The following is a 27,133-nucleotide window of genomic DNA, read 5'->3' as shown; positions in this document are numbered from 1 at the left end:
CATCCCCTCTTTCCAGCACAGGGGGAAAGTTGATCACAGCGATGGATCTTCTAGCCGTATACCTTCAGCGACATATCGACGATGCCTTGATACTTGGTTCTCCTGAGTGCATGAGTGCATTGGCCTAAGCGACGACTTCTTGCTTTGAGCCCTGCGGGCAGCCAATTGGCTGTGGCGCAGCGCAGCCGTCACACCAAATAGAAATAGGTGCAGGGTGTCCGAGGACACACGCACGTCGGCTTTTCAATGGCAAGCTGTCGCTGGTTCACTACGGTGAATCCGGTGAAGCAAATCTCCAGCGCTCAACGAGCAGGTGTGTGCGGAGGGTTGGAATCCATGCTGCTTGGCACGACTGAGCCAATAGGAACTCACTCACTCATGCGATTTACCGTTTGGAGTGGTATCTTACTGCAATCTTTCCCCCAATGTAGTAGGGTCGACAGCGAGGGTTTCATTTGTTACTGCGTCTTCCACCCCGTCCGTGACCAGCCTGACGATCATCAGGCCTGACGACTGGCACCTGCATGTGCGAGACGGCCCCGGCCTGGCCTCCGTCGTCCCGCACACCGCTGAGCACTTTGGGCGAGCGATTATCATGCCCAACCTGGTTCCGCCAGTCACTACGACCCCCATGGTGGGCAGCGTCTGCATGCTTTCCATGTGTGGTGCTCTCTTTGGGAAAGGCTGTTACTTTTGTCATGAGAGGAACAGCATGGCCAAGACGTGAGCATCAAACAGCCACTGGACCAGTACTCTGTGTCTGAGGCCACACACCATGCATCCATACACCGCAGGCGCTGGCGTATCGGGAGCGCATCCGTGCAGCCGCCCCGTCCGCCTCCAGCTTCCAACCCCTCATGACACTCTACCTGACCGACAACACCAGCGTGGAGGAGGTGGAGCGCGCGGCCGAGGCGGGCGTGGTGGCCTTCAAGCTCTACCCCGCCGGCGCCACAACCAACAGCGCCTCCGGGGTGACAGACCCAGACCTGTGCCTGCCGGCGCTTCGCGCCATGGCCAAGGTGCGCCTGGGGGGCTTGGTGATGGGTACCCAGCACGGGTGCACATCAGACCGGGATCACGCACCAAGGCGCCGATGTGCGGCCCTCTACATTAGCGCTTGGCCCCTCCCTGGCCTCGTGTCTTCCATTCAGGGGCCAGAATGAACCTCAATGGCACACGCCTGGGTCCGCCACCCCGCCCCAGCCTCGTTCTGAGCCTGGCGCACTGTGGTTGGGGGGGTCTGGGCAGGCTGCGCTCAGCATCCGGCACCACTCGTTACCCCCCTGGGACCCTATTCTTGCCACAGTATGTGCAATGGTGATTCCATACTCAATCCTACATCGCATGACCTCGCACGCTTCTGAGGCAGCAGCTCGCCCATTGCAGCATCGCACGGTCGCATGGATCAACCTGGTGTGGAATCACCTGCCCACTCTGTCCTGGGCAGCAGGAGTCCCTTTGACAAGAGCACCACTGACCACCCCTTCCCTGTGGAATCCAGGCGAAGATCGTGCTGGCAGTGCATGGCGAGGTCACAGACCCCGCCGTCGACTTCTTCGACAGGGAAGCGGTCTTCATAGAGCGCGTCCTGCGGCCCCTCCTCGATAAGGTGGGGCCGTGGGGGCCTGTTGATCTTACGGGCTCGATGATCTGAGTTCGTTTTCCAGGAGTCCACTAGTCTATGCATGCCGGCGTCGGCATCCCTGGCCAATTGGGGGGACATGAACTTGGCGTCCTGCCATTCTGTGTCACCCACCCCCCCAGCAGCAACAGGGTGTGGAATCCGCCTCCTCACCCAACCTGGCCCCCACCCACCCCCCACTCCTGCACTCCCTGGTCAGGTCCCAGACCTCAAAGTGGTGATGGAGCACATCACGACCCGCCAGGCTGCCGACTTTGTGGCCGAGCACGCCGGCACCGGGCGCCTGGCCGCCAGCCTGACCCCCCAGCACATGCTGCTGAACCGCAACGCCCTGTTCCAGGGTGGGCTGCGGCCCCACGCCTTCTGCCTGCCCATCCTGAAGCGGGAGGAGCACCGCCAGGCCGTGCTGGCGGCGGCCTGCAGCGGGAGCCCGGCCTTCTTCCTGGGCACCGACTCCGCGCCCCACCCAAAGCACGCCAAGGAGTCGGCGTGCGGGTGTGCGGGAATATACAGCGCCCCCGTGGCACTCGGCCTGTACGCCGCCGCGTTCGAGGGCGCGGGGCGGCTGGACCGGCTGGAAGGGTTTGCCTCGCTCCATGGACCCGACTTTTATGGACTGCCGAGGAACGCTGGTGAGGCACGGGGCTGGCAGAGTCCGATGTTGGGCGTGCAAGTGGATGGGCCAAGCTTCTGCGAGTCACTCGCGTGGACCCCCTCAGATCATGCCATGATGACGTGGTACTTAACCCGGGTCTCCAACCCGCTGCAGACACCGTGACCCTGGTTCGGGAACCCTGGCAGGTTCCCGCCTCCTACCAGTTTGGAGAGGGGGAGGTGGTGCCCATGTGGGCCAATCAGGTCTGTGACTGGAGGGTGGCGAGCCCCGCCTGACTGGCGTCGCCACGTTGGCGGCCGCTCGACGTCGGTGCACTGTGAGAACCCATGGGCATTGCGGCTTCTGAAATCCAAACCCAGAACTATATGTGCTTCTTTGTCGGTTGTACAACCACCTGTGTACTTGTTCAAGCCCCGGACATGCCAAGCTTGTAATATTTGACGAGTGCGACGGTGGTGGTCTTAGTAAAGCCTCAGGCCTGCGCGCGCGCGGATGGCCGTCCGTGTGGGCGTGGGCAGCGACCAGTGCCGTGGCATGTTCACCCGGTCTGCAATACGAGGATGCAACGATCCACGGAGCTTTATAGCAGTACATCACCCAAAGGCATGCCCCGTGGAACGTCGTGAGCTTCGGAGGTCCCGGCCGTGCTCAAGGATGAACGGGACGAGTCTCTTCTCCCAGTCCTACTCCGATGCCCAGGCCCCCTTCGATGCTGGTGACATCACGGCCACCCAGCTCGGGAGTCAGGTGGATTTCTCCTTTCTGGACTTCAACACCCAGGAGGCTGGAGCGGGGTATCCAGACCCTGTTCCTTTCAGCCAGGTGCGTTCCCCTGGCGCGCCCCTCCGCGGCCAAGGGGGAGGCCGGGTGCAGGCTTGACCACATGCCATGACGCTGGCCCTGAGCCCCAGATCTCCGCATCGACCACTGATTCCACACCGCCGACCTGGGCGCAGGTGCCGGATGCGAGCGTGGGCATCGTGTCGGCCCCTTCCTCGCAGGGGGGGGGCCTGGGCCTGGACGGGCCCCTCTCCGAGACGGGCCTCAGCCAGCTCAGCCTGCAGGACGCCTTTGATGGCTTCACGGACGGCGCCCCAGAGGCCGTCATGAAGGCGCCCGAGTGGGCCTGCGCGTGAGAGTGGAGAGGCTGAGTTGGACAGTCTGTGGGGGGAGGGAGTCCCCCCTGCTGGGCGGCGGGGGCCTCGCAGACCCTTGGATGTGGGCCATCAGTCACAGGGAGGGATCGTGCTGACTCAGCCATGCCACCCCTGCGCCATCGCCGACCGCGCCCACTGGTGCCCCGGCCCCGCCCCACCTTCTCCCCTCCCACCCCCACGGTCCCATGCAGGTACTGTGGCATCCACAACCCCGAGTCCGTGGTCAAATGCCTGACCACGGGCAAGTGGTTCTGCAACGGCCGCGTCACGGGGACGGCCTCGTGCATCGTCACCCACCTGGTGCGCGCCAAGTGCAAGGAGGTTTCGCTGCACAAAGACTCCCCCCTTGGCGAGACAGTGCTGGAGTGCTACGCCTCGGGGTCGCGCAACGTCTTCGCCCTCGGCTTCGTGCCCCTGGCCGGCGAGCACACGGTGGTGCTGCTGGCGCGGGACACGCCACCCTCGTCCCCGGCCATCAAGGACCTGGACCTGGACCTGTCGGCCTGGTCGCCGCTGATCGAGGACCGCGCGTTTGTCGGCTGGCTGGTGCGGCCGCCGGAGGCGGGGGAGATCGCTCGCGCACGCCACGTCTCCGGCGCCGCCGTGGCCGCGCTGGAGGAGGCCTGGCGCCGCGACCCGACCAAGGGCCTGGATGACCTGGCGCCGCCCCGCGCCGAGGACGAGCCCTGCCCCGTTGCGCTGCGGTACGACGACGCCTACCAGTACCAGAACATCTTCGGCCCGCTCATCAAGCTGGAAGCGGGTGGGGATGGCGGGGATGGGGGGTGGCGGGGATGGAGGATGGCGGGGATGGGGGGTTGGGGGTTGGGGGTGGGTGGGGTGGGATTAGGAAGTGCTGGGATGCAGTGTCAAAGTTTTCCGTGGAGCAGTGTCGTCCCAAGCTTCAAGGGAGCTGGGGAGGGATCAGTTACAAGCAGAATGCGCATGGACCTCTCTAGCAGGCATGGCAGCCTGAATGTTAGGAAAGTATCGCAGGATTGCTCCCCCCTTCCGTATGTCCATGATGACGGACAATAGCCTCATCACACACACACAACCCCTCTCTCTAACACCAACAATCTGCAGACTACGACAAGGCGGCCAAGGAGTCGCTGGCACGGGAGGACGTGTCGGTGCAGTGGAGTGTGGGCCTGAACCGGCGCGTGGTGGCGCGCTTCTTCTTTCCCCGCGACTCGGGCGACATGCGGCTGGTGGTGGGCGACGAGCTGCTGCTGCGCCACCCGCTGCCGCGTCTGGGCGCGGCGCCCTGGCAGGGCATGGGCCTGGTCACACGCCTGGGTGATGCGGGGGAGGAGATCGTGGTGGAGCTCCGCGCGCGCGAGAAGGGTAGGCTGCTGGAATGGAGGTGTGGGGAGGGAGGTTGATGGGGGTTGCTTTGAGGCTGGTGGCGTGCACGAGGTGCTGAGGCGCGCCTGGATCATGCAAGGCGGCGGGGAAGTGTCGTCGCCATCCGCATCATCCTTCACGACACATCCAACCGTGCCTGCTCCCCCTCCCCGCACTCAACATAGGCCAGGGCCCGCCCCCCACCGACGTGACCGTGGGCTTCCGCGTCGAGTTTGTGTGGAAGGGCGCCACCTTTGAGCGCATGCAGCGCGCCATGAAGGCCTTTGCAGTGGACGAGACCAGCGTCTCCGGCTACCTGTACCACAAGATCCTGGGGCACGTCGTGGAGGAGACGGCGCTCAAGGTGAAGCTGCCGAAGCGCCTGTCGGCGCCGGGCCTGCCAGAGCTCAACGCATCCCAGGCGGACGCCGTGTCGCGTGTCCTGCGCAGCCCCCTGTCCCTAATCCAGGGCCCACCGGGCACGGGCAAGACCGTGACCTCCGCCTCCATCGTCTACGCGCTGGCGCGGCAGGGCGCCGGCGCGGGGCAGGTGCTGGTCACTGCGCCCTCCAACATCGCAGTGGACCACCTGGCAGAGCGCGCCGCCGTCACGGGGCTCAAGGTGGTGCGGCTGCAGGCGCGCTCGCGCGAGGCCGTGGCCTCCAACGTCGAGCACCTGACGCTGCACCAGCAGGTGCTTTTTGGTTTTTTGTGTGTGCTAAGGGAGTAGAGGAGGTGACCAGGGCCGTCAGCCAAGGGACGAAAAGAGGCTTGGATTCTTGTGATGTGGTGCTGTGCAGCGCCCGGGCTATTGCGCGACGAGACTCTGGAGCAGCACTGCCGCCTGGGACGCCTGCACACGTGTATGCTGCCGCAACACCCAACACCCCCTGACCGAGCGCAGGTGAGGGCGCTGGCGGCCGCCGAGTCGCCAGAGCTTTACAAGCTGCAGCAGCTCAAGGACGAGCTGGGCGAGCTGTCCGCACAAGGTGAGCATCGTTGTTGCGCGTGCGAAGGGAGGCGTGGGCAACGGACATCATTCGGGTGACCTCCACCGCTGACTTTCCCGATACACCCACTGCCCCATCTCCACCACCCGCCACCCACGATCCCATCCCCTACACTTCCAGACGAGCGCAAGCACCGGACGCTGCTGAGGGCGCTGGAGCGGGAGGTGCTGCAGGCCGCAGACGTCGTGTGCGCGACCTGCGTGGGCGCCGGCGACCCGCGCCTGGCCCACTTCCGCTTCAGGCGGGTGCTCATCGACGAGGCCACGCAGGCGGTGGAGCCAGAGTCCCTCATCCCCCTGGTCATGGGAGCCAAGCAGGTGCTGCTGCTACTGCAAGGGTTGCTGGGAGGGCAGTTTGTGTCTTACATGTCTGGACACACGTGTCCAGGATAAGTGCATGTGCCTCAGGATGAGAATTCCCTCTGCTACTCCTCCCTGGTCGTTTCACCCCATCTCAAACTTACACCCACACCCTCCTTCCCCTTCATCCTCCCAGCTGGTGCTGGTGGGGGACCACTGCCAGCTGGGTCCGGTGACCCTGGCCAAGCCCGCCGCCCGGGCGGGGCTGGCCCAGAGCCTGTTCGAGCGGCTGATGCTGCTGGGCGTGAAGCCCATCCGCCTGGCGGTGCAGTACCGCATGCACCCCGCGCTGTCGCGCTTCCCCTCCGACACCTTTTACGAGGGCGCGCTGCAGAACGGCGTGTCGGCCGCGCAGCGCGAGCTGCCGGCCGAGACCTTCCCCTGGCCCACCGACAAGCCCATGATGTTCCATGTCCAGGTGGGGCAAGGGGTTGGTGGGACAAGGGGCAGGGTCACCCTGTCGGCCTGTTGAGTGCCGTCAAGAACCTTTGCTTCTAGTTCATGAGAAGTCGTTGCTGTTTGGCAGGGTGGTGCTGGCATCCATCACCACCCCAGCGTCGCCCTGATCGCGTCGGCGGGAGCCCACTATCCCACACCCATGCACCGCACCCCCTGCCCTTGCAGCTGGGCGCGGAGGAGATCAGCGCAAGCGGGACGTCGTACCTCAACCGGGCGGAGGCGGCGGCTGTAGAGAAGCTGGTCACGCACCTGCTGCGCGTGGGCGTGGCGCCCTCCCAGATCGGCATCATCACGCCCTATGAGGGCCAGCGCGCGCACGTGCTGGCCACGCTGGCCCGGGCCGGGCCGCTGCGCGCCGAGCAGTACGCGGCGGTGGAGTGCGCCAGCGTGGACGCCTTCCAGGGGCGGGAGAAGGACTTTGTGGTGCTGTCCTGCGTCCGCTCCAACGCGCACCAGGGCATCGGCTTCCTGTCCGACCCGCGGCGCCTGAATGTGGCGCTGACGCGTGCGCGGTATGGCCTCTTCGTGCTCGGGAACCCCCAGGTCCTGGCAAAGCAGATGATCTGGGGCGCGCTGCTGCACCACTTCAAGGACAATGGGTGCCTCGTGGAAGGTGGGAGAGCCAGGGGGACGCCCCTTAGAGGGTTGAGGTCCTGTAGCGGGCAGGAGACCCCACGGTCCACTGCATCCCAGCCAACACACAGCCCTGGCACAGAACAGCCATCCATCGCTCATCCCCCCCCGCATTCCCACCACAGGCCCCTTGACGGTGCTGAAGCAGAGCCTGGTGGCCCTGCCGCGTAAGCGCACTTTCTTCGACGCCAGCTCGTTCGGGCTGGGAGGCGCGCACAGCAACCGCTTCCGGCCCGTGGAGCATGCGGGGGAGAGGCACGAGCCCCCCGCTCCCCCACCTGCGCATGGGGAGGGTCCAGCACGGGGCGGGCGTTCCAAGGGCCTGGAGCCATCTGATGCCGCAGGTACCGCAGGAAAAATGGGGGGGGGAGGAGACAACATGATCTCTGGGGCAGGCCACCGGTGGAGACCCGTTTGCAAGGGAGCTGCGTCTGGGGATAAGCGTGGGCGATGCACTGGGAGCCGCGCCCACTTTTTGCTCCCACTGCGCACCGCAGAATATGACAGGAGCGCGCTCGTGGGGGCTTCGGGGCCCTATGCCATCCCTGGCAGCGATTTGCCCCTGGGCTCCGCCGAGGACCCCCTGCAACCTCAGGGGCTGGGACAGCGCGGCGCACCAGGCTTGGGGCAAGACAGCCTGCTCTTCCCGTGGACCACCTGACCGGGGGGAGCTGCGTCCGAGAGGACACACAGGTTGGGGACATGCGCAGCATGCTGAGATGCCGCCCACCTGCCCCAGACCACGACATCCCTCGCTGCATGCCCCCTGGGCGAGTGGACACGGCACGGTTCGTCCCAGGAAGACGCCCTGGCTGCCGGCGGGTGGACGCCGGAGGGCGACCCCGATTCCTGGTGGACGGGAACCAGGGCTGGAGCGCCGGTGGGCTGACCACTCCGAGGAAAGGGCATCCTGCCCCATCAAATTGCCTTCTGAAGGGACAGAGCGGCGATGATCAGCCCCACCCCACCGCTGCTCGGTTCCATGGTGTGCCGGATCGCCGCGGCTGGAGCACCACAGACCGGCTACTTGCCTGGCCATGATGCGCACTGATGTGCATGCGTGGAGGTTCTCCCTGCTCAAAGCGGTTGCCACACATGCAAGGTCCTGGGGTGTCCGATGGGACCAAAGACACTCCTGATCCATGTTTGGCTGCACAGAATTACATACTCGCACAGCAGAATGAGCACAGTGCTTCTGGTTGTGAAGCAGGTCCCGAAGGAAAGGTGAAGACCAGTAAGCTACAGCATGGTCACCGTGTAGAGGGCAGAGTCTGAGCCGGAAAGCCACGTTCGCCCGGAATTCGGGACCAGAAAAAGGCAAAAAGGCGATTGGAAGACCTTAACGTATCGAGTTAGACCACTCCCCCATAGCGACCGACAGTCGGAGCTGTCGCCAGTGGGATTCGAACCCACGCCCTTTCGGAATACGGAGTTACCGGTCCCAATGCGGGTCGATGGCAGCTGTGATTAAGTCGCGGTTAAACACTTGCACGCGCCTTCTGCGCCGTGATGCCCAGCCTTTGTCACTTTTCAGGACCTTCTGGACCAGATGAGCCACACACGTCTCGTCACACACTGCCCTCAGACGACGCTCTTCCCGGTGATCGTGAGGGTATGAATTGTGAACAGACAGTCGTGCCATGTGTGGGAAGCGTGAAGGCGTTCCAGGATCACCCAAGGGATGGCATGTCCCGTGTAAGTGCGCATGCAGAGACGCATGACGCACAAGGCGCGGGGCAAGCAGACTCGCTGCACCATTCTGCCCGGCCTAGTTGTATGCGCACTGCAGGAAGGGGTCCAGGGGCTTGCCGAGGGCGTAGACGATGAAGCCAATCTGTGACGGGGGAAATTGGGGGCCCAAGTGTAAGCATGGTGGCGACTCGGGGAACTGGAAGCGGCGGAGAGGGCATTGCTGCAGTGCAGGGTGCCCTCCCTTGCCCACTTACCTCACGCAGGGCGGCATGGTTGAGGGTGTTGCGGCCATCGAAGATGAAAGCGGGCTTCACCATGTTCTCAAAGATCTGTGTTGATAGGCAGGGGCGCTCGTGTTGCTGGGAGCGCTGAATGATCCTGGAAAAGTGATCGGCACGGGTCTTCTGTGCGTGACTTCCCAGTCCCTTTAGGCCTGGCAGGGCCGGGAAAGGACAATTATCCCAAGCTCACCTTCTGGTAGTCTAGTGTGGCAAACATGTCCCACTCCGTCAGCAGGCAGATGCCATGGGCACCGTGAGCGGCTTCGTAGGGGTCCTGTGCGCGAGACAGTGGGGAATCAAGCTGTGTGGGATCGAGCAGGGAACTCTGTTCGGTCCTGGAGCGGCTCAAATTGCAGGTGCGGACCCCCTGGTCGGACCGGCACATACCAGCCGCCACGGAGAAAGCGCGGCAAACACCAATCCTCCAATCATCCAGTGCACCCGGCGCAGCGCCCCCCGCTCACCGACACGATGCTGATCTCGTCACGTCCGATGACGGCGGAGCCCGCACGGGCGGGGTGGTCCCACTCGAACTTGGGCGTGGCCAGGTCCTGGTGCACCTGGTCCGCCCCCACCTGGGGGTCGTAGATCACGCAGTGGGCTCCGTCCGCCATCAGGCCGCGGCAGACGTCGATGGCGGGGGTCTCGCGCGTGTCGCCGGTGTCCTTCTTGAAGGCAAAGCCGTAAATGGCGATGCGCTTCTTGGAGATGGTGTTGAACATGGAGGAGATGACGCGCTCCACGAAGCGGTGTTTCTGGTAGTCGTTCATGGTGATGACAGAGTGCCAGTACTCGGCAACCTCCTTCAGGCCCACCGTCTCGCAGATGTACACCAGGTTGAGGATGTCCTTCTGGAAGCAGGAGCCGCCAAAGCCGACGGAGGCGTTCAGGAACTTGGAGCCGATGCGTGAGTCGGTCCCGATGGAGCGCCCAACCTCCTGCACATCCGCCCCTGCACATCGTGAGTGGGATGTTGGGGCATGGAGGGGGCAGGCCAGAGACGTCACTGGAGCAATCAGCCAGGTGAGAAATGGGCTTGAAACGTGTGAGTGGAAGGGTGCCAGTGTGGATGTTAGGTGCCATGTTCTGAGACCATGCACAAATCTGGCAGGGTTCGAGATAGAGGCGGCAAAGGGGGGGGGCGGACTACGCATCGTTTCAGATGGTGAGCGTGTTGTACTGTAGGTGCCTGATCTTGCGGGATATGAGCGAGAGGAGATCCTATGCACGTGTACATTGCATGCGTAAAGCACTGTTCTCCCAGATGAATACTGTCCCGGCTGAGACAGAGCATGTGATCGTCCCATGGGCAGGCCGCAGCTCTGGAATCCCCATAAACCCATCAACCTGCCGTCTTGCCCTCTGCAGCCCAAAGTCAAACACATACCTGTGGCCTCGCACAGCGCGGAGATGGAGTTCATGGAGCTGATGCGCTGCGCGAGCATGGCGTTGGCGGTCAGCTTGGACAGTTCCGCAGACCAGAGGTTGGTGCGCAGGATGCGCTCCTGGGGCACCCAGTGCGCGTACACGGCTGCCAGCTGCTCGATGGCCGCATGCCCAGCGGGGTTGTCTTTGCCTCCGATGAGCACGCGGTCGGGGTTGGTCAGGTCGGCAATCGCCGTGCCCTCTGCCAGGAACTCGGGGTTGGAGAGGATCTGGAAGTCTACCCCGGGGTCGGCACAGTTGCGACGCAGGACCTATGCATGGATGTGTGGAAGGTGAGCATGTGAAGTCAATGCAAGCGGATATTGCAGATGCCAAAGAAGTGTTATCTCAGTATACTTGTACTGTCACATCACTATCAGAGACACAGGGAAGAGGTTTGCGCTTGGGGTGGCACCCCTAGTTCCTACATGAAATGCACGAAGGCTCAATGTCCAACACAAAGCCCTCACTCATGGAGTGGCACGCACCTTCTCGATGGCCTCAGCTGTCTTCACGGGCACCGTGGACTTCTCCACGATTATCTTGGAGGACGTGGACACGGAGGCGATCATGCGCGCAGCTCCCTCCCAGTAGGTGAGGTCGGCGGCCTTGCCTGCTCCCACGCCGCGCGTCTTGGTGGGCGTGTTGACGCTCACAAACACAATGTCAGCCTCGGCAACGTGCTTCTTGACGTCGGTGGAGAAGAAGAGGTTGCGGCCGCGGCAAGCCTTGACCACCTCATCGAGGCCTGGCTCGTAGATAGGGAGCTTGTCCGAGTTCCAGGCGGCGATGCGGCCCTCATTGATGTCCAGGACAACCACCACGATATCTGGGCACTTGTACGCAATCTGTGGAGGGTTGGGATAGGAGAAGGAGGGTCAATGCCCGGGTGATAGTTACCTCATGGGCTAGGGGATGGGCTTGGTGAGTGCCTCACCATGGCCATGGTAGGTCCACCTGCAAGCAGTGGATGAGTTTGTGTCAACCAGTGTTACTGATTCGGTGCGTATGCGGCATGTGCATAACAGCATTTATCTTCGATGGCGATCCGGAGCCTCACCGACGTAGCCCGCGCCTGCAGGCATACAGGGTGCGAGAGGGGTACTGAGTTGGAGACTCACATGACGAATAGGTATCGGTCCGATCATTTGCAGCTGGAATATCGGACCACATGTCGAAATAGAGGCCCTAGATCTAGTTCGACCAGAGCAAGAGGTAGCAAGATCCCAGCACCACAACAACTGCGTCGGAGTCCGCAAGGCTGACGCCATCATCAAATCCCAGCTTAGCGTAACAAACTCACCGATGCACGCGATCTTCTTGGTCATTGTGTGCAGGCCTGCTCTTGAACAACCGCCAACTGCTCCGGTGGTTAGCGCTCTCTGAGCAGGGAATGCACTGCGCCTAACAGGGCCTCGTAGCTATTCTATATGTCGTTCAAATAGGAAGCATAAGCACTGGCGCAGAGAACGTCTGTTCTCACAGCCTTTTCCTCACATTCGTCATCGTCTCCCGGTGTCCCACTCTCCACCGGAGGTCTGCAGTACCAACAGCGCAATGGTGGCCCGCCTATTGTAATGTAGTTGATGACGAGGTCCAGCCAGGCCCGGGTTGGACCTTCCCCAAAACGATGGGTGCCTTACCTTGAGCATACTTGATCGCGAAGGAATTCCCTGGATTATGGTTATGAGAGATGCTATCTGGCTGTAATGCAAGCACCGACCGAGGTTTATGTTTGGTATGCCAAATGAGTGACCGCCACATCAGGTGGCAAACCACCAGCTGCCCATCCTACCTACAAATACTGTTTCGTACATGATGCCGACGTCCGTGGCTTATTTCCATGCTGTCTAGCGCTTCAACCTATGCAATGAGGGCCTATGCATATTTTTACAAGGGTTCAGAAGACACATTAAGCTTGCAAACAGCGATCACGAGTGATGGTGAGATGGATCCATGGGAACAGTGGACCCTCTAGATCTCTTGAGAATGAGAAGAACATAAAGCCATGCCGGCTCCTTGATGCACAAGTTGCTGAGCAGCTTGCAACTACAGAAAAAGACCAACATTGGGAAGGTATGAGATGATGCAGCCACAACATGGCGGGGAATGACTTGTGAGGAGGGTGAGTCAACGGACCGCAACCCTTGCAGCAGCCCAAGCAATGAAGAGATCAACCATGAGATCAAGCTAAGCTTCCCCGTGTTCACTCTATAAGAATGGGTCCAGGGGCTTGCCAAGAGCATACACAATGAAGCCAATCTGTGGAAAGGGGTTGGGTTGGTGATGAGACACACACAGACGATGACACCAAGAGTAAGATGTTGTCCATCCCACATAGGCAATTAAAACTCAACAAACCACCCTTGGGGGCGCACCTTGCGAAGCTCAGCATGATCCAGAACGTTTCGTCCGTCAAAAATGAACGCAGGCTTGACCATGTTGTCATAGATCTAAATGCATGTGGGAGGTGGGAGTCAAATGCATGCGTGAACACACCGTGGCCCAGGGTCCCCCGACCTCGTCCCTCAAGAGAGGTCAGCATGCATAGTGACAGGCGCTCACCTTTTGGTAGTCGTAGTGTGCAAACTCGTCCCACTCCGTAAGAACACAGATGGCATGAGCGCCATGCGCAGCCGTATAGGGATCCTGCACTTGATACAATGTTGGAGCTTGTGAATATGATTGCAAAGCCTGCGCTATGTGAGGTGCCACCCCCCGGCCCCCAACCCCTGCTCTTGAATCTCAACTGCATGCACTGTTCTCCAAGGACGCCTTCAGTCAAGCTGGCTCTTATATCCACACCAGCGCTGCGATCGACGCCTCACCCACCTTGACAACCTTGATCTCGTCGCGCCCAGCGATGGCAGCCTGACCCCTGCTGGGGTGGTCCCACTCAAACTTTGGAGTGGCCAAGTCCCGGTGCACCTGGTCCGCTCCCACCTGGGGATCGTAAATCACGCAGTGAGCTCCGTCGGCCACCAGACCATGGCAGACGTCGATGGCAGGAGTCTCGCGCGTGTCGCCAGTGTCCTTCTTAAAGGCAAATCCATAGATTGCGATGTTCTTCCTCGAGATGGTATTGAACATGGATGTAATAATTCGCTCCACAAAACGCTGCTTCTGGTAATCATTCATGGTGATCACGGCATGCCAGTAATCAGCCACCTCCTTGAGGCCCAGGGTTTCGCAGATGTAGACCAGGTTGAGGATGTCCTTCTGGAAGCAGGAGCCGCCAAAGCCAACAGATGCGTTCAGGAACTTGGGGCCTATCCTCGAGTCCTTTCCGATGGAGTGTGCGACCTCTTGCACATCCGCACCTGGGCGACGTTGGTGAGGGAAGAATCTAGAGGTAAGGAGAATTGACTCGTAATCCAAATGGGCATCAAGGATGACGAGACTCCCGCAGGATGATCATCAGAGCGCGGGCCAGCCATTACCCAACAATCCTCGACAAGCTCCAGCGTCTCATCAACTCGACCCCACTTCCCCACCCGTAGTCTCGCATAAGGCAGAGATGGAGTTCATGGAGCTGATTCGCTGGGCGAGCATGGCATTGGCAGTCAACTTGGATAACTCTGCAGACCACAAGCTTGTGCGCAGGATGCGATCCTGAGGCACCCATCGAGCATAAACGGCGGCCAGCTCCTCTATAGCAGCACGCCCGGCAGGGCCGCCCTTGCCACCTATGAGCACGCGGTCAGGATTTGCAAGGTCCGCAACCGCTGTGCCCTCAGCCAGGAACTCGGGGTTGGACAGAATGTCGAACCGCACGGATGCACTGGTGCAATTACATCTAAGGACCTGCGTGAAGAAGGGAGGAAGAGGCCTTAAGAATTGCAAGAAATCATGGTATGGCCCCTCCAAAATCAATCCAATACGCGTGCACAGGACACTGATCATTCACTTGACCCCGCCGGAACGAAGATCCGCAAGATTCCTTCAAATACACATTCCAAGCTGGCAAACGAGGGGAAACAGACCTTCTCGATGGCCTCAGCTGTCTTCACGGGCACCGTGGACTTCTCCACGATTATCTTGGAGGACGTAGACACGGAGGCGATCATGCGCGCAGCTCCCTCCCAGTAGGTGAGGTCGGCGGCCTTGCCTGCCCCCACGCCGCGCGTCTTGGTGGGCGTGTTGACGCTCACAAACACAATGTCAGCCTCGGCAACATGCTTCTTGACGTCGGTGGAGAAGAAGAGGTTGCGGCCGCGGCAAGCCTTGACCACCTCATCGAGGCCTGGCTCGTAGATAGGGAGCTTGTCCGAGTTCCAGGCGGCGATGCGGGAGACATTCAGGTCGACGACCACAACTTCTAGGTCCACGCACTTCAACGCAATCTGCACAGGGCGTCGGTGTGGACTACGAGTTTCCAGTTTGTGTGCAGGCACATGTTAACCCCCATGATTTGAACAAGTAAAGCTGATGAGGCAATCCTACCATTGCCATGGTTGGTCCACCTGAGCCGAGTGAGGAAAGGGATTTGCAGCTCAGTGTATGCCTGACAGAGACAGCATGCACCAGTTACATGCAAATCCACGACCACAGACGATGAGGAACTCGGGCATAGCCACCCGACTCACCCACATAGCCCGCTCCTGCAGTCGGAGCAAGTGATCGGATTCAGTGCTCTTAGAAGGCCATATGAGGTGCATGCTTGCAGTGTATGGGGCTCTCAGTTACGTGCATCCGCGCTCATGACGTCATCATCACATTCCGGGCATGCCGGAGCCAGGGCTGATATCTTTCCAACGAAGGTGCACAAGACACCATTTACACATTATAATCTATTCGAGGCAACAAGGGATCGAGCTCACCTATGCAGGCAATCTTCCTCGCCATGCTGCCCTCCGCCGGGAGGAACCTCTGCCGCCACAGTCCTCAAGGGCAGGGATGGGCTGAGAGTCTGGGCTCGACTTATAACGACACAAAATATCCAGAAGGAGAGTGCGTGTGTGCCCATCGTTGCCCAGCATGATGGGACCTCGGCATTCTCGGACCAGCTCACGTCTGGCGCAAGTCAGCGTGGCTCGTTCTTTCTCTGCACCTACAGGAGGGGCACCCGAAGCTTCTTGCTCCCGAATCCGTGTCGCCGGAGGAGCTTCAACGCAGGGTGTGGGAACGAGAAGCAGGTGTGATGGCAGCATGGCAGCCTGCACAGCACACCTTAAGCAAAAGATAAAATGTCGCCGATGCCGGGAATCGAACCCGGATCACGTGCGTCCAGAAAGGACTGGCACTCAGCACCATTTGACAGGCACGTATACTGACCGTTATACTACATCGACCGGCGAAGGTGAAAGACATCAATAAATTAAATGCCATGTTCTGCAAGACCCAGGTTGTCGTTTCTGGTTAGCGGGCCACATGCATGCATTAGCCACTCGTCCTGCAGAAGATCACATTCAGACGTGAAACTCCCTACAAAGCTGCTCCGAGGGAATTATTGCGAAAACCTTCGCCACCTTGCCCAATCGCGGTCGTCGCTCGGACGGGTCGTGTAGCAGGTCACCAGCCCCACGTCGTCGTCATGAACGACGCTCCAGCGGACAGCCGCATCGGTGTCTTGGCGCTGCAGGGTGCGTTCCGGGAGCATGTGACCAGCCTGCAATCCCTGCCAGGAGTGGAAGCCGTGGAGGTCAGGACGAAGGAGCAACTGGATGGGGTGGACGGCCTGATCATTCCAGGTGACGAGCCTCTGGCAGTTCTCAGGCCGTGCAGTCCACCAAGGGGGGATGTGCAGGGTCTTCCGTCCCATGGTGCGATGTATGTACGTGTGTAAGTGTGCACACTGAACACCCAGAGCGGTGATTGGTCAGCAACAAGTCCCTCAAGGTCGGGCAGACCTGCATGTGAAATCAAGCTCCAGCATTGCCATGAGGTCTCCCTTTGTCATGCCTGATCACAGGGGGTGAAAGCACCACCATGGCCTTGGTGGCAGAGCGCTGGGGTCTCATCCCTGAGCTTCAGCGCTTCACCAGGGAGCTCCAGCGCCCCGTCTGGGGCACCTGCGCCGGCCTCATCTTCCTGGCAGACCGCGCGGTTGGCACGAAGACCGGAGGCCAAGCGCTTCTGGGCGGGCTGGACGTCACTGTTGCCCGAAACTTCTTTGGCGCACAGATCCACAGCTTCGAGACGCGGCTGACTGCACCAGAGTGCCTCCTGCATGCCCCCACAGCGGTGGCAGGGCAGCCTACTTTCAGGGCCCTGTTCATCCGTGCCCCCGCCATCCTGGAGACAGGCCCAGGTAGGTACCTGGTAGGGTAGTATGACAGCAACACAGTCCATTGTGAGAGTTTCATCAGGGGCATGTTTGTCAACTTTGAGTGGTCGTCGCTCCCTGTCCCCTCCGCCAAGTTTGCATTCCCTGATGCACTCAGGTGTGGAGGTGCTTGCCAGGTACCACCTGACACCCGAGGAGGCGGCGGAAGACTCATCTCGCCCCGCCTCGGTTGTGGTTGCTGTGCGAAGTGGACACCTGCTGGCCACCTCATTCCACCCAGAGCTCGTTGGGGATGCCCGCTGGCATGCGCTGTTTGCCGACATGGTCCGTGAGACGATCAAGGGAAAGCAGAGGGAGGAGCGGCAGGCCCGGGAAGTCAGCCCCCTGGAGGCTCGCAAGCCACGAGACTTGCCCAAGCACTGAGCATATGCTCTTGCTCCTGCTGAGTGGCGGTGTGCCGTGGATGGTCCACTGACTTTCTCATGGCATGCAAGAAAGCGGGCACCAGGTGGAAGGCAATGCCACTGCAGATGAAGATCCTGCCCTCCAGCCCTGCCTCCACAGCTGGGCCCGCCTCTCCTTGGCGGAGCCTTGACATCCCCTTGCACACATGCTTCCATCTTTGTGCCATGCCGAGCCGTTCCTGAACCTGCCTCTGGCTCAAGGAATGCGATCCGCGTCGGCTCTGAGCAGGCACAGCCTGGAATGAACCTCAATCTATTCTTACATCAGGATGTTGCATGGACATCAATAACACACCTCACAACCAAGGGGGAGATTGGGTCATGCCGCTGCTCATGTTGTGCATGCCGGCACGCAAAGATCTATCGACACCAGGTAACAGAGGAAAGCACGTGTGTGTGTGTGTGAGAGGTGGGGGGAGTTACGATGGTAGGGCATCTTGGCAGGGCACACATCAGCAAGTATACAGGTCGTGCTTGAGCACGGCGTGGAGGGAAGGGCTGCCTATTGCAGAGAATGTGAGGGTAGGGTTGGGAAGGAGGGCATGGCATTCGCAATCATTTAAACGACTGTCCGCTAAGGGCTCAGCTGAGGAGGTCTCCCCTGCTCAGGACCCCGCTGACCCTCCAGTTCAGGGAGATGAGTGTAGCCAGCTCCCTGTCCGACAGCAGTGCTGGGCAGGCGCCTGTGGCACGACACATCAACGTCCTGCAATTTGGCAGCACAAGATATAGGGGACAGGTTGGGTGGGTTGGCGGGAAGTCTCTAGCTCACCTGATGGGGCTACAGGGGGTAACAAAAGGACGAACGAAGGTGGAAGTAGCAAGCCGCCCCAGAACCGTATTCTTGGTGCATGCCCCAGCATCTTCTCAGACTGAGCACCGCCCCAGTACCTGTTCGGTACTGCTGTGCGCACACTGCAGTGCTTCATTGCCAGCCACCAGCAGGCGATCAGATCGTGCAGCAGATACTGTTCCTCCGTCAGATAAGCCGCAGGCAATACTCCGGCAGCAGCAGCGGCCACTTGAAGGTTGCGCAGATTGCGGAAGAGCCACAGACCGCATTCCAGTAGATACTCAGAGACATGCACCTGGGTACGAGCAGGAGGATACCATTGTTATCTGGAGAAGATGTTATCGATGCAACACGACTCCTGCCCTGGCAGAGCTTGAATCTGTTTGGGATGCAGCTGTCCCTCCACACACAGGCGTCTCTCTGGCTCACCTTTGGCTGCAGTCTGACCAGATTACGGGACCAAGTTCGCATCTTCCCACGGAGCACAGCTTGCAGACCAGCTGCCACAGCATCACACTCGTCCTCTGTCGTGTCCCTGCAGGAACTGCAGGGTGTCTCGCTTGGCTCACTTCCGATGGTCAGTCGACGGCGCTTGCCCTCCTGACTCTGCACTTAAAAGAGGACAGTGAGAGGTTCCTGAGGCTCACCGACCATTGTTGGCCTGGCTTTCTGGCTGGGCAAGGAATTGCATCGGGATGGCTTGCTCCTTCCCTGTGGGCACCCCCATGACTCACCCTCTGGGGCGTGGTGGTGGCAAGGTGGTTTGACAAGAGGCCAGCTCCGACCAACACTTCCTTCAGGTCATACACTTGATGATTGGAAACCTCCGCCAGGCCTTCCAGGTGCAAGGCGTCAAGGCCATGGCTTTCCATAGAGGACCCCGATGTCGCCGAGCGCAACTGCTGCTCAACCGCTCGCCTCTCGTACGGCCACGGGATGTCTCTCGACAGCTCGAAAGTGATTGAAACAGCGATTTAAGATGTGGGTATGAAGTAACATGCTCACGGAGGTCGACGAATGGAGTGCGGGGTGGGCGCCTGTGGCCTCCGAGCAGGGTTGGCGTGCCTCGAGCTTGCCATTTGGGAAGGCAGGGTACGCAGCCCGAAGTCATATTGCACCCCAGAGACGGTCCGAAGTGAGGAAGGGAAAGATCGGCGCAAGGAAACGACCCGAAATGCTGGTTTCCCACTGCGGTAGGGCAGGAAGAATACCCCTTACTGCTGGGCATCTCACGATCGTCTGCCATGCCAGAAAGCGACCGACTGTACTGATATGCAGCTGCCCGAAGGCATGCTACAGTCTATTTGAACAAGCAAATAACGGAAGATGCAATGGAATTTATGGGCCAAGCTCAAAGGGCAGGGGCAATCTGTGCTCAGCGTATTGTGGGCACAGACGCCGCAGCCCTTATGTGAGGGAGGGATGAGAGCACTTCACCCCTGTGGGTGAACGCCATAAATTCAGGTCGCAAGGGTCTCAAGTGGATGGGCCTATAGGAGCGGGAAAGATATTTGGAACCAGTTAGAGGCAGGTCTATTCTGAAACTTGGGATTGTTCACTTCTGATGCATTTCAGAGCAGCGCCTGGCCATGGCAAGCTCGTCCACAGCACCTCTAGGACACTAATTCCCCACCTTGGGTTATCAGCTAGGCGGATCGGGCTGAAATTGCCCCAATACTGTACACCACCGACCAGACCGATCACGGCTGCCACCACAAGGTTCAGCAAGAGGCTTCCCGGCAGCCCCGTGAACTCCAGCTGCTCCAGTCTGAGTGTCTCCCGATCTGCATCGCGAAGTGAGCTTTTCTGGGTACGGGTCTGCAGACCGTCCTGCTCAGGACAAATTCCCAGCAAAGGGAGCCCACTCACACTGCATCGCCTGGTAACCGGTGAGACCGAGCAGCAGCAGAGACGCGATGACCAGTGCCTTTGCAATATTCATAAAGGCCATGCTTGATGCGTCAAAACAAGATATTATGCGCTCCGAGTGGACGAGCTGGGACACCGAGTATCTTCTAGGTGCCGATGCTTGCAACTCAAACGCCACTGCCACTCGGGTCCTGTCCCTAATTGGTGATGTTATCTTGTTTATAAGCGAGGCCGTGCAATCAGGTGCTTTCCTCATCATCGCAGCAGAGCAGGCAGAGAAGAGATGCACCGATCTTGCCAAACCCTGCCTGCTGCGCCCGTTTCGCTGGCTTGATCAGCCAGACGGCACCGCGGTGGGCACTTGTCACTGAAGGACCATGGCCGATCCCAGCCCCAGTGCTTTGATAGCAATTATGATTACATGAGAATCAAATTTAACTGAGCCTGCAACATCACCGAAATGACCACGATCGCTGTGTTTTCTCAGGCGGCGTGAGCATCCGTTCCAGCGTCTCCAGTCTCTCCTCCATGGACTTCATTGCAAGTTGCAAGTCTGTTGTCACATCGCTCAGCCTCTGCAAACGCAGGAGAATACTGTGAATCCTGCAGTCTATACCTTTTGCTAGCATCCATGAACTGAAATCAAGGCACGCCGTGTCATATCCCACCATCCACCCCAACCGCCTCTTCTCATCCAGCGCTCCATACCTTCTCAGCGCCCAGGTGCCACTCATGAAGAGCATCTACGCGTGCGCGGTCAGCAATCGTTTTTGCCTGCTTGACTTCATCTTCATTGGCCTTTCGTTGCTGTTCTAGCAGCAGAAGTAACACTGCTGTCTGGAGGAAGGCGCAAGAAGCGCATGAATAGCGCATACACAAGCTGACCATCCACCTGGTCTGATTCCTGCCCGTGGCTGCCGTCCTCTTCCCAGGCAGCGGCCTGGCCCTATCCCACACTCGCATACCCCCAGCAGCTCACCGAATATAGAAAGGTCTCGGTGATGAACTTCGATATCACCTCCATGGCATGCTCCTCATCCATATCAGCTATGAAGGCCTTTCCTGTACGACCCTCCGCTCCTCGGGTAATCCTGACCTCGACTCTGTGCATGAACTGCTCGAGGGGTCGACAGGGGAGATCGCGCTGAGATGCACGACACCAACAGCCCCACTCTCCGTCGCAGCTTGGTGGTGAAGAGAGTACGAATGCGCGCAACCTTTAAGAAAACACTTCCTTACGTTGGCGACCTTGACCAGTCGCTGCCTCACGACAGGGTGCGTGAGGAGAGCGCCGTTGAGTCTGTTCGCAAGGGGCTTGGAGACCGTTTTGAGGGTCAGCGAGAAAAGCTTAAACACAAGGGTCGCCATCGGTAGAGTGTCTCAAAGGAGTATAGATCGACTCCTATATATTGTGCAGCCTGCGCCAGGGAGGGCGCATGCGGGCCCTGCTGCAGGGTGGGTGGCGAGGTGAGGGTCGTCGACAGCAAGTTGTCGACGCTGACGTCTCCCGGGGCACGACCAGACCAAGAATGTTATTAAATTCAAGAATGTCTTAGGTTTGCCAAGGAGCAGGCCTCATTTCTGAAGATCTCAGAGATTATTGATCTTTCGAGACCAAGCGCGCCCATCTACGCGTTGGCAGAGGGGACCGATTATTCCTCAAACATCAAAGCTTGGGATTGACCTTTCCGCACTTTCGGAACTTTTACAGGCACTGAATTTGACGGGGAAGACATGCCTCCATTTCAGATTTGCGGGTGCAATTAGCTCGGCGGTCGGGAAAAATGTGACGAGCCCCGGAGTGCTGCACAGACTCCTGCCCTGCTGCCGAGACCCAATGTGACAATGGTTTTGCACCTTTGGTACCTGGGCTAGGTAGGGCGACCTGGTGACGGTCCTGCACAGCTATCGATAGGCTCATCAACATGTGGAAAGGCTGAAGTGATCCGAGTAACGCCAACTAGTCCTGCGAAAGCGAACACTGGGGCTTCAACAAACTTGAATCGAACTGCCTGCCCATGCCAAGCAACACAACAACACTCGAAGAAGAGCCCGCCACGTCCATCCTTTACACAATCACGTTTACAACTGGACTGTCAGCAGAAGACGAGGTCACTTACTGGTACGCGATATCGGCTAGGCCAATCTTGCAGCCCTCGCCCTCCTGTTGGTACGACAAATGGTGAGTGACTCAAGGGAGCCACTGCGAAGCAAAAGTGCTCCGAAGGGGTGGTTGTCCAGGATCCTCCACATTTGCTAATGAGATCTTGTCTAAGCTTGACATGGAGAAGTCCTTCCACAGCTGTACTCGAGGACTATTGTTCGACCTGCCACCCAGGAAGTCTCCGGCAAATGATATAAACATCCGAGGTAAAAGCTGCCATGCGTCTTCAAGTAGACTCGCGATTTAGGAGGCATCGAGATTATCTGTCTGCAACTGCACTGACTGTTTGCCTGCTGCTAGAAAGCCATTACGAACATCAATTTAAAGTGTGTCTCCGAGCACTTCTCTTGATTTGTGCAAGGTATAATGTGCAGGACTGCTGAAGTATGACAGGGCTCACAAGGAGAGCCACGACAACTGATGATGAGAAGTACACCAGATAGAAGTGAAAATTTGCCTCAACAAAATTTGCCAATAACACCAGCACCCTAACAAGTCACAAGGTTAGAAACCCTTTTGAACACAATGTGAGCATGCCATCGGAAGTGCTCCAACTGAATCTCATAGTATCGACGCGTTCGTGTAGGGGTCTGGAACTCCTAGCAAATTGACAGTCCGGCCCAGCAAACATACTATGTTCAAGATGCCTGACATGCATGCGCCGTTGTGTTATGCCTTACTCAGATAATTTTAAGAGGGACCGAGAGCGACACAGCATCAAGTCCGTTATTGCCATTTTTGTTGCGATGAATCAATGTAGGAATTATCCGAAGCTAAAGGAGAGCACACAATATACCTCTGATTGCTGCACGAGTGCTTGGAAATCATGCGATCTCCTTACCCCTTATAAGAGCCTCAAGCTGTCCACCAATGATGTGGTTCTGCGATAACATCCAACTGGTATGGTCCATGACCAACTCGTCGAGACCGTTTCTCTTGCACAGGAGCATGGGCTACGTACGTCCACCATCCTGCAGCCACATGAGAACAATATATACATTTTGTGCAGACTTAGGCAATCCCTTCTTACTCTTGGTTGACTATGCTTTAAATGAAGTAGCGGCAACACATGCTGCTTTTGGCCTACTCGACGTACGTAAAATTTTAAATTGATAGCGAACAGTTCACTGAATGACGCTTCAAACTGCATCAGCCTGAACTTACTGCAGTATCGTGCACATCTGCTGACTGTGAACCAGGCAGTCTCATATTTATGTCGCATACCAATCATGATTACGGTTTATTGTCAACAGCTCTCATGCTTGATGATGAAGTCTTGTTGCGTTGCTGCATTGCGCCGGTACGTCTCTGCTGGTATCGCTCAGATGGATGTAAAATGTACATAAGATAGCGGGAGTTCGCACTCACATGATACAGTAGAGGAGTGCCTTTTTCATCTGTACTGGTCAAAAACCAGACATGGGGTTTCATGCTTGCCCTGAAATGCCACGCTCGTTATCGATTAAATAATTCACGCAAAGCGAAGCAAAGAAATCTTTAATTTGCACCAAAAGAGCTGCCGTGCTCCATTCCCTGAGAGGCTAATGAACCAGGTTGGGGGAAGAAACAGAACTCACAGGTGAAACAACACGAAAATATCTTTGCTCACCTAGATAGGATGATGGGATGCTCTGGCAGGATGGCAAGACCTGCTCCAACCCTGGTAATCGTGATGATCTCTATTATGTTTAGCGGTTGCTTGGCAAGATAAGATGAGTCCAGTGGGATGAATGCATGTTAGGGACTATGGAGAAATTGCGAACGCAGCAATACGAGACTGCGAGGAGCAGCCAAAGAAAACTTCACTGGCTTGCAGCTGTATATGAAGTCACACCTCCATCTGAGATTAGCCCCCAGTATCTCGCTGCAACCCATTGCAGTTTATGGAAGAGTCCCCGCATGCGTACCTGGCCTCTACTGCCTTTGATCTTGGACAATTGCCTCCACATCATGCAATGCAGATACCGCACTGAATCGAGACTCGAGGATCAAGCAGAGGGGCCATACCCGAGCCAAAAGACGACGAACCGGTAGCGCACCCTGCATCAAATATGCTTGCCTGAGGAGATCGAATCAGTCCCTCTATAAGTCCATGAGATACCTCGAGATGAGACTAGCACTTCTGATGCTGATGTCGTAGTGTCCAAGAGTTACTTGACGGTTAAGGCTGCTGTACGTTTGTAAGGCAGGAAGGAGTCTTCTTTCATCACCAAGCTTCCACCTCTGGCCGATATTAACATGAGAGTCTCTACCGCGGAGGAGCTGGAGAAGATCCTCTGGTTCACTGATCTAGAATTCTAGCAGCATGGTACATCTGCTGGCGCCTCCGATCCCACCAGCAACAAGAAACCAAATCTATTCCTTTGCTGTAGTCCTGGCCAAAGAAAACCTCGATACAACAGCAGGACTGCTTGGCTATCTCATCTCAGGCGCACGAGATGCCACAGAGCAGATCTTAAAGATGTCCATACCCAATAGCACAAATAACGTTGAGGGAGGTTCACATGCCTGACATACCACAGCACCCACGGAGATGCTCGACATGCACAACTCCTTACTGCAAGGAGAAGACCAGAAATCATTAACTGAAACAACAAGCAGAATGCTGCTCAGATTGCAATGGATCCTGATCTGTGATGTTAAAATCCGGCAAGACAGGGGGTCATGCATCACGCCATTCTCTTGCCGTAAGTCTGATATCATGTTCGGGATTGCATCTTGTCTGACACAACCAACGGAGTCAAATCAAGCAGTGTGATGAATTTGCGTTGTAGTACTTAGTCTGTGCCCATGAGTACCATTCTGAGCAGCTACAGCCGTCTTGATCATGGCTAAGGGCTGTCGAGGTTCAGGCACAAGCGCGCAAGACGCTAGAGTGGTGGCAAAACTTAATTGCATCGCAAACCGGCTACTACAAACGTGTCACCTGCACTGAGCTTGCTGGATCAGGAGTCTGGGTTAAATATAAGCTGGTATACCGTCTTTAGTGCAACTCCTGTAGTATGTCTTTACTGAGTCTGGAAATTGTGCGTTGCCGTGCTGTCAACGTGCAATGCAGCTTACAAATGGGCGTGTATATGATCGCTTGTAAATGGGAAAACAGCATCCACTTACATGGATGCTTCAGTAACCAAGCAATACACGGATCCGATGTGCAAATACAATCTGTCAGATCCAAAAGTGTGCATCTTGGGGTAGATTCAGGGTAGGCCCCGAGCGATGCCACAATGAGTTCCTGCCAGGCACCATGAGAGTTTTGCGAGCTGATGTTCATGACAAGGTAGACGGTTTACGAGACTGAGATTCATTCTTTAGAGCTTCTGTAAGTACTTCCAGTAGTAAATGGCTCACATGAATCGCTCCCTTTCCCAGTTCCGCTGAGGGCGATGTGGTTTCCAAGTTGGCAGAGAGAAAATTGGGATGTATATCGAAGCAAGTGCAGAATCTCTCTATTCAGCTTATCCAAGACCTGGCTCACATGGCTGAGGACTCGAGGCAACTTTGGAGATACCCTGAAGGTATACCCTCGTCAATTACATCTATGGGATGAAAGATGCGTCCTCATGAGGCCTGAGATAACGATTGAAGATACATTTGACTCCATAAGTAAGTTACAGTATGCTGTGAGGAGTGCGGGCGGCAGTGCTATCAATTTATTCGGTGAGCATGCAGGTTTGCAACCTCCACATAGTTGTTCTTCGCATGTCCTATCTGACAAAGCTGCAGTTTCACAATCACATTGTCCTCGCGAGTAATTAGAACTCATATCCGGCTGGGAGATATTGCAACGTCATCGCCTATGAGAGTGAGTGCAGTGCTGCGCCTGAATCTCTAAGGCAGAAGTTGTGAATATTTGGGCACATGTGCAAAACAGATTCAAGCATCAGAAGATTTGTCCACAAAGACAGAAGGGAAGACACACCTTTTGTAACCCCTTGAATTCGTGACAAGGAAGTCGCCACAAGCTTTCCCCCACCCATTCTCTCTTTAGAATCACGGCGCTCAAAAACATAATCTCCAAGAGCAGGACAGCAAAGCCACGCTGCTGCCAAGTGAGGGATTTTGTCTCCAGTCAAATTGCCTGCAGTTCACTGTCAATTCTTCCGCTGACAGATGTGTGCTATGTTATTTTTCAACACAGCGTATGTTTCAGCTGGTTTTAGCCGAATCGAAGCATCTCCCAGAAAGCCTCATCTGCCGTGTACCATTACACCCGGCGTTTCCTCACAGCCGTTACAACAGCTTTTGTCTGAGATGGCAATGGCTGATGCCCTCAATGGCAAGTTGAGAGGCAATCTCTGTTCATTCATTCTCAATTATTGTGATCTATCGGACCGACGAGGCTGCGCAGTATTTGCGTGCCATGTCTTGCCCCACTGCTCAAGTAATGATCTACCCAAGGTACTGACATCTCAGATGGTGCAAATGAGGTTTATACCACTGCTACAGGACACTCCGTTTCTAACAAAGATGTAATGTTCAATATAACAAATTTAGAGTGAAAGCGGATATGGATGGTCATGGCCAATACGAGACAACTACATGGTAAGAAGATCGCGAAAGGATATTGCTGTGGATGTGATGAAAATACACAGTCAAGCCTCTGTGAAGTAACAACGTGAGACATAATTATTTGAGTTCAGAGACCCACATTCCATTTGAATATATCTTGTGGTGACGATGAGGATACCTTTTACTTTGGACAATTAGTTTAAGTACTGCCTATCGGCCATCTGTGTGAATCTCGAAAAGCAAAGCTTGGTAATTACATCTAACGATCAAAACCCTCCATTGTCAACTCCAAGCAGAATGCTGGCATACGGATATCTGATCTAATTCTAACACAATTGTCGGTCCTCTTCGATGCACAAAGTCTGCAGATTCACACTAGGCATGTCCCGAGACTGGATGATAGGAACGATCTTGTTTTGGAACCTGATGAAGTGTTAGCCTAATATCTTTATGTAAGAGCACTTTCGGTGGGGGTTAGGGC

At 57.3% G+C, this 27,133-nt stretch overlaps 7 protein-coding genes across 7 annotated transcripts; 3 read left to right on the top strand and 4 right to left on the bottom strand.

Moving 5' to 3' along the window:
* Positions 1 to 595: 595 nt before the first annotated feature.
* Positions 596 to 2,536, top strand: F751_4079 (Dihydroorotase, mitochondrial; the record flags this gene model as incomplete). The annotated part of the gene is made up of 5 exons (XM_011403662.1): positions 596 to 634; positions 795 to 1,022; positions 1,505 to 1,612; positions 1,845 to 2,277; positions 2,415 to 2,536. 5 exons carry the CDS (start codon positions 596 to 598, stop codon positions 2,534 to 2,536), a joined length of 930 nt encoding a protein of 309 aa, XP_011401964.1.
* Positions 2,537 to 2,915: 379 nt separating this feature from the next.
* On the top strand, positions 2,916 to 7,887 carry F751_4078 (Regulator of nonsense transcripts 1-like protein; the record flags this gene model as incomplete). Its single annotated transcript, XM_011403661.1, has 12 exons — positions 2,916 to 3,083; positions 3,218 to 3,393; positions 3,610 to 4,122; positions 4,286 to 4,299; positions 4,505 to 4,765; positions 4,951 to 5,459; positions 5,670 to 5,754; positions 5,896 to 6,092; positions 6,271 to 6,552; positions 6,759 to 7,206; positions 7,352 to 7,570; positions 7,724 to 7,887. 12 exons carry the CDS (start codon positions 2,916 to 2,918, stop codon positions 7,885 to 7,887), a joined length of 3,036 nt encoding a protein of 1,011 aa, XP_011401963.1.
* Positions 7,888 to 8,994: 1,107 nt separating this feature from the next.
* Positions 8,995 to 11,570, bottom strand: F751_4077 (UDP-glucose 6-dehydrogenase 1; the record flags this gene model as incomplete). Its single annotated transcript, XM_011403660.1, has 7 exons — positions 8,995 to 9,060; positions 9,173 to 9,247; positions 9,390 to 9,473; positions 9,664 to 10,151; positions 10,587 to 10,896; positions 11,113 to 11,472; positions 11,562 to 11,570. 7 exons carry the CDS (start codon positions 11,568 to 11,570, stop codon positions 8,995 to 8,997), a joined length of 1,392 nt encoding a protein of 463 aa, XP_011401962.1.
* Positions 11,571 to 12,835: 1,265 nt separating this feature from the next.
* On the bottom strand, positions 12,836 to 15,282 carry F751_4076 (UDP-glucose 6-dehydrogenase 1; the record flags this gene model as incomplete). Its single annotated transcript, XM_011403659.1, has 7 exons — positions 12,836 to 12,886; positions 13,003 to 13,077; positions 13,190 to 13,273; positions 13,457 to 13,944; positions 14,119 to 14,428; positions 14,608 to 14,967; positions 15,211 to 15,282. The coding sequence occupies 7 exons, from the start codon at positions 15,280 to 15,282 to the stop codon at positions 12,836 to 12,838; spliced, it is 1,440 nt and encodes a 479-aa protein (XP_011401961.1).
* Positions 15,283 to 16,157: 875 nt separating this feature from the next.
* Positions 16,158 to 17,273, top strand: F751_4075 (Pyridoxal biosynthesis protein PDX2; the record flags this gene model as incomplete). The annotated part of the gene is made up of 3 exons (XM_011403658.1): positions 16,158 to 16,314; positions 16,536 to 16,874; positions 17,008 to 17,273. 3 exons carry the CDS (start codon positions 16,158 to 16,160, stop codon positions 17,271 to 17,273), a joined length of 762 nt encoding a protein of 253 aa, XP_011401960.1.
* Positions 17,274 to 18,293: 1,020 nt separating this feature from the next.
* F751_4074 (hypothetical protein) lies at positions 18,294 to 18,619 on the bottom strand (the record flags this gene model as incomplete). The annotated part of the gene is made up of 2 exons (XM_011403657.1): positions 18,294 to 18,402; positions 18,537 to 18,619. 2 exons carry the CDS (start codon positions 18,617 to 18,619, stop codon positions 18,294 to 18,296), a joined length of 192 nt encoding a protein of 63 aa, XP_011401959.1.
* Positions 18,620 to 19,482: 863 nt separating this feature from the next.
* Positions 19,483 to 20,049, bottom strand: F751_4073 (hypothetical protein; the record flags this gene model as incomplete). The annotated part of the gene is made up of 3 exons (XM_011403656.1): positions 19,483 to 19,597; positions 19,741 to 19,891; positions 19,977 to 20,049. The coding sequence occupies 3 exons, from the start codon at positions 20,047 to 20,049 to the stop codon at positions 19,483 to 19,485; spliced, it is 339 nt and encodes a 112-aa protein (XP_011401958.1).
* Positions 20,050 to 27,133: the final 7,084 nt, after the last annotated feature.

The sequence above is a fragment of the Auxenochlorella protothecoides genome (assembly GCF_000733215.1).
Source record: "Auxenochlorella protothecoides strain 0710 unplaced genomic scaffold scaffold46, whole genome shotgun sequence".
Lineage (NCBI taxonomy): Eukaryota > Viridiplantae > Chlorophyta > Trebouxiophyceae > Chlorellales > Chlorellaceae > Auxenochlorella > Auxenochlorella protothecoides.
Note: the sequence above shows the minus strand (reverse complement) of the source record. Positions and strands in the feature narration are given on the sequence as shown.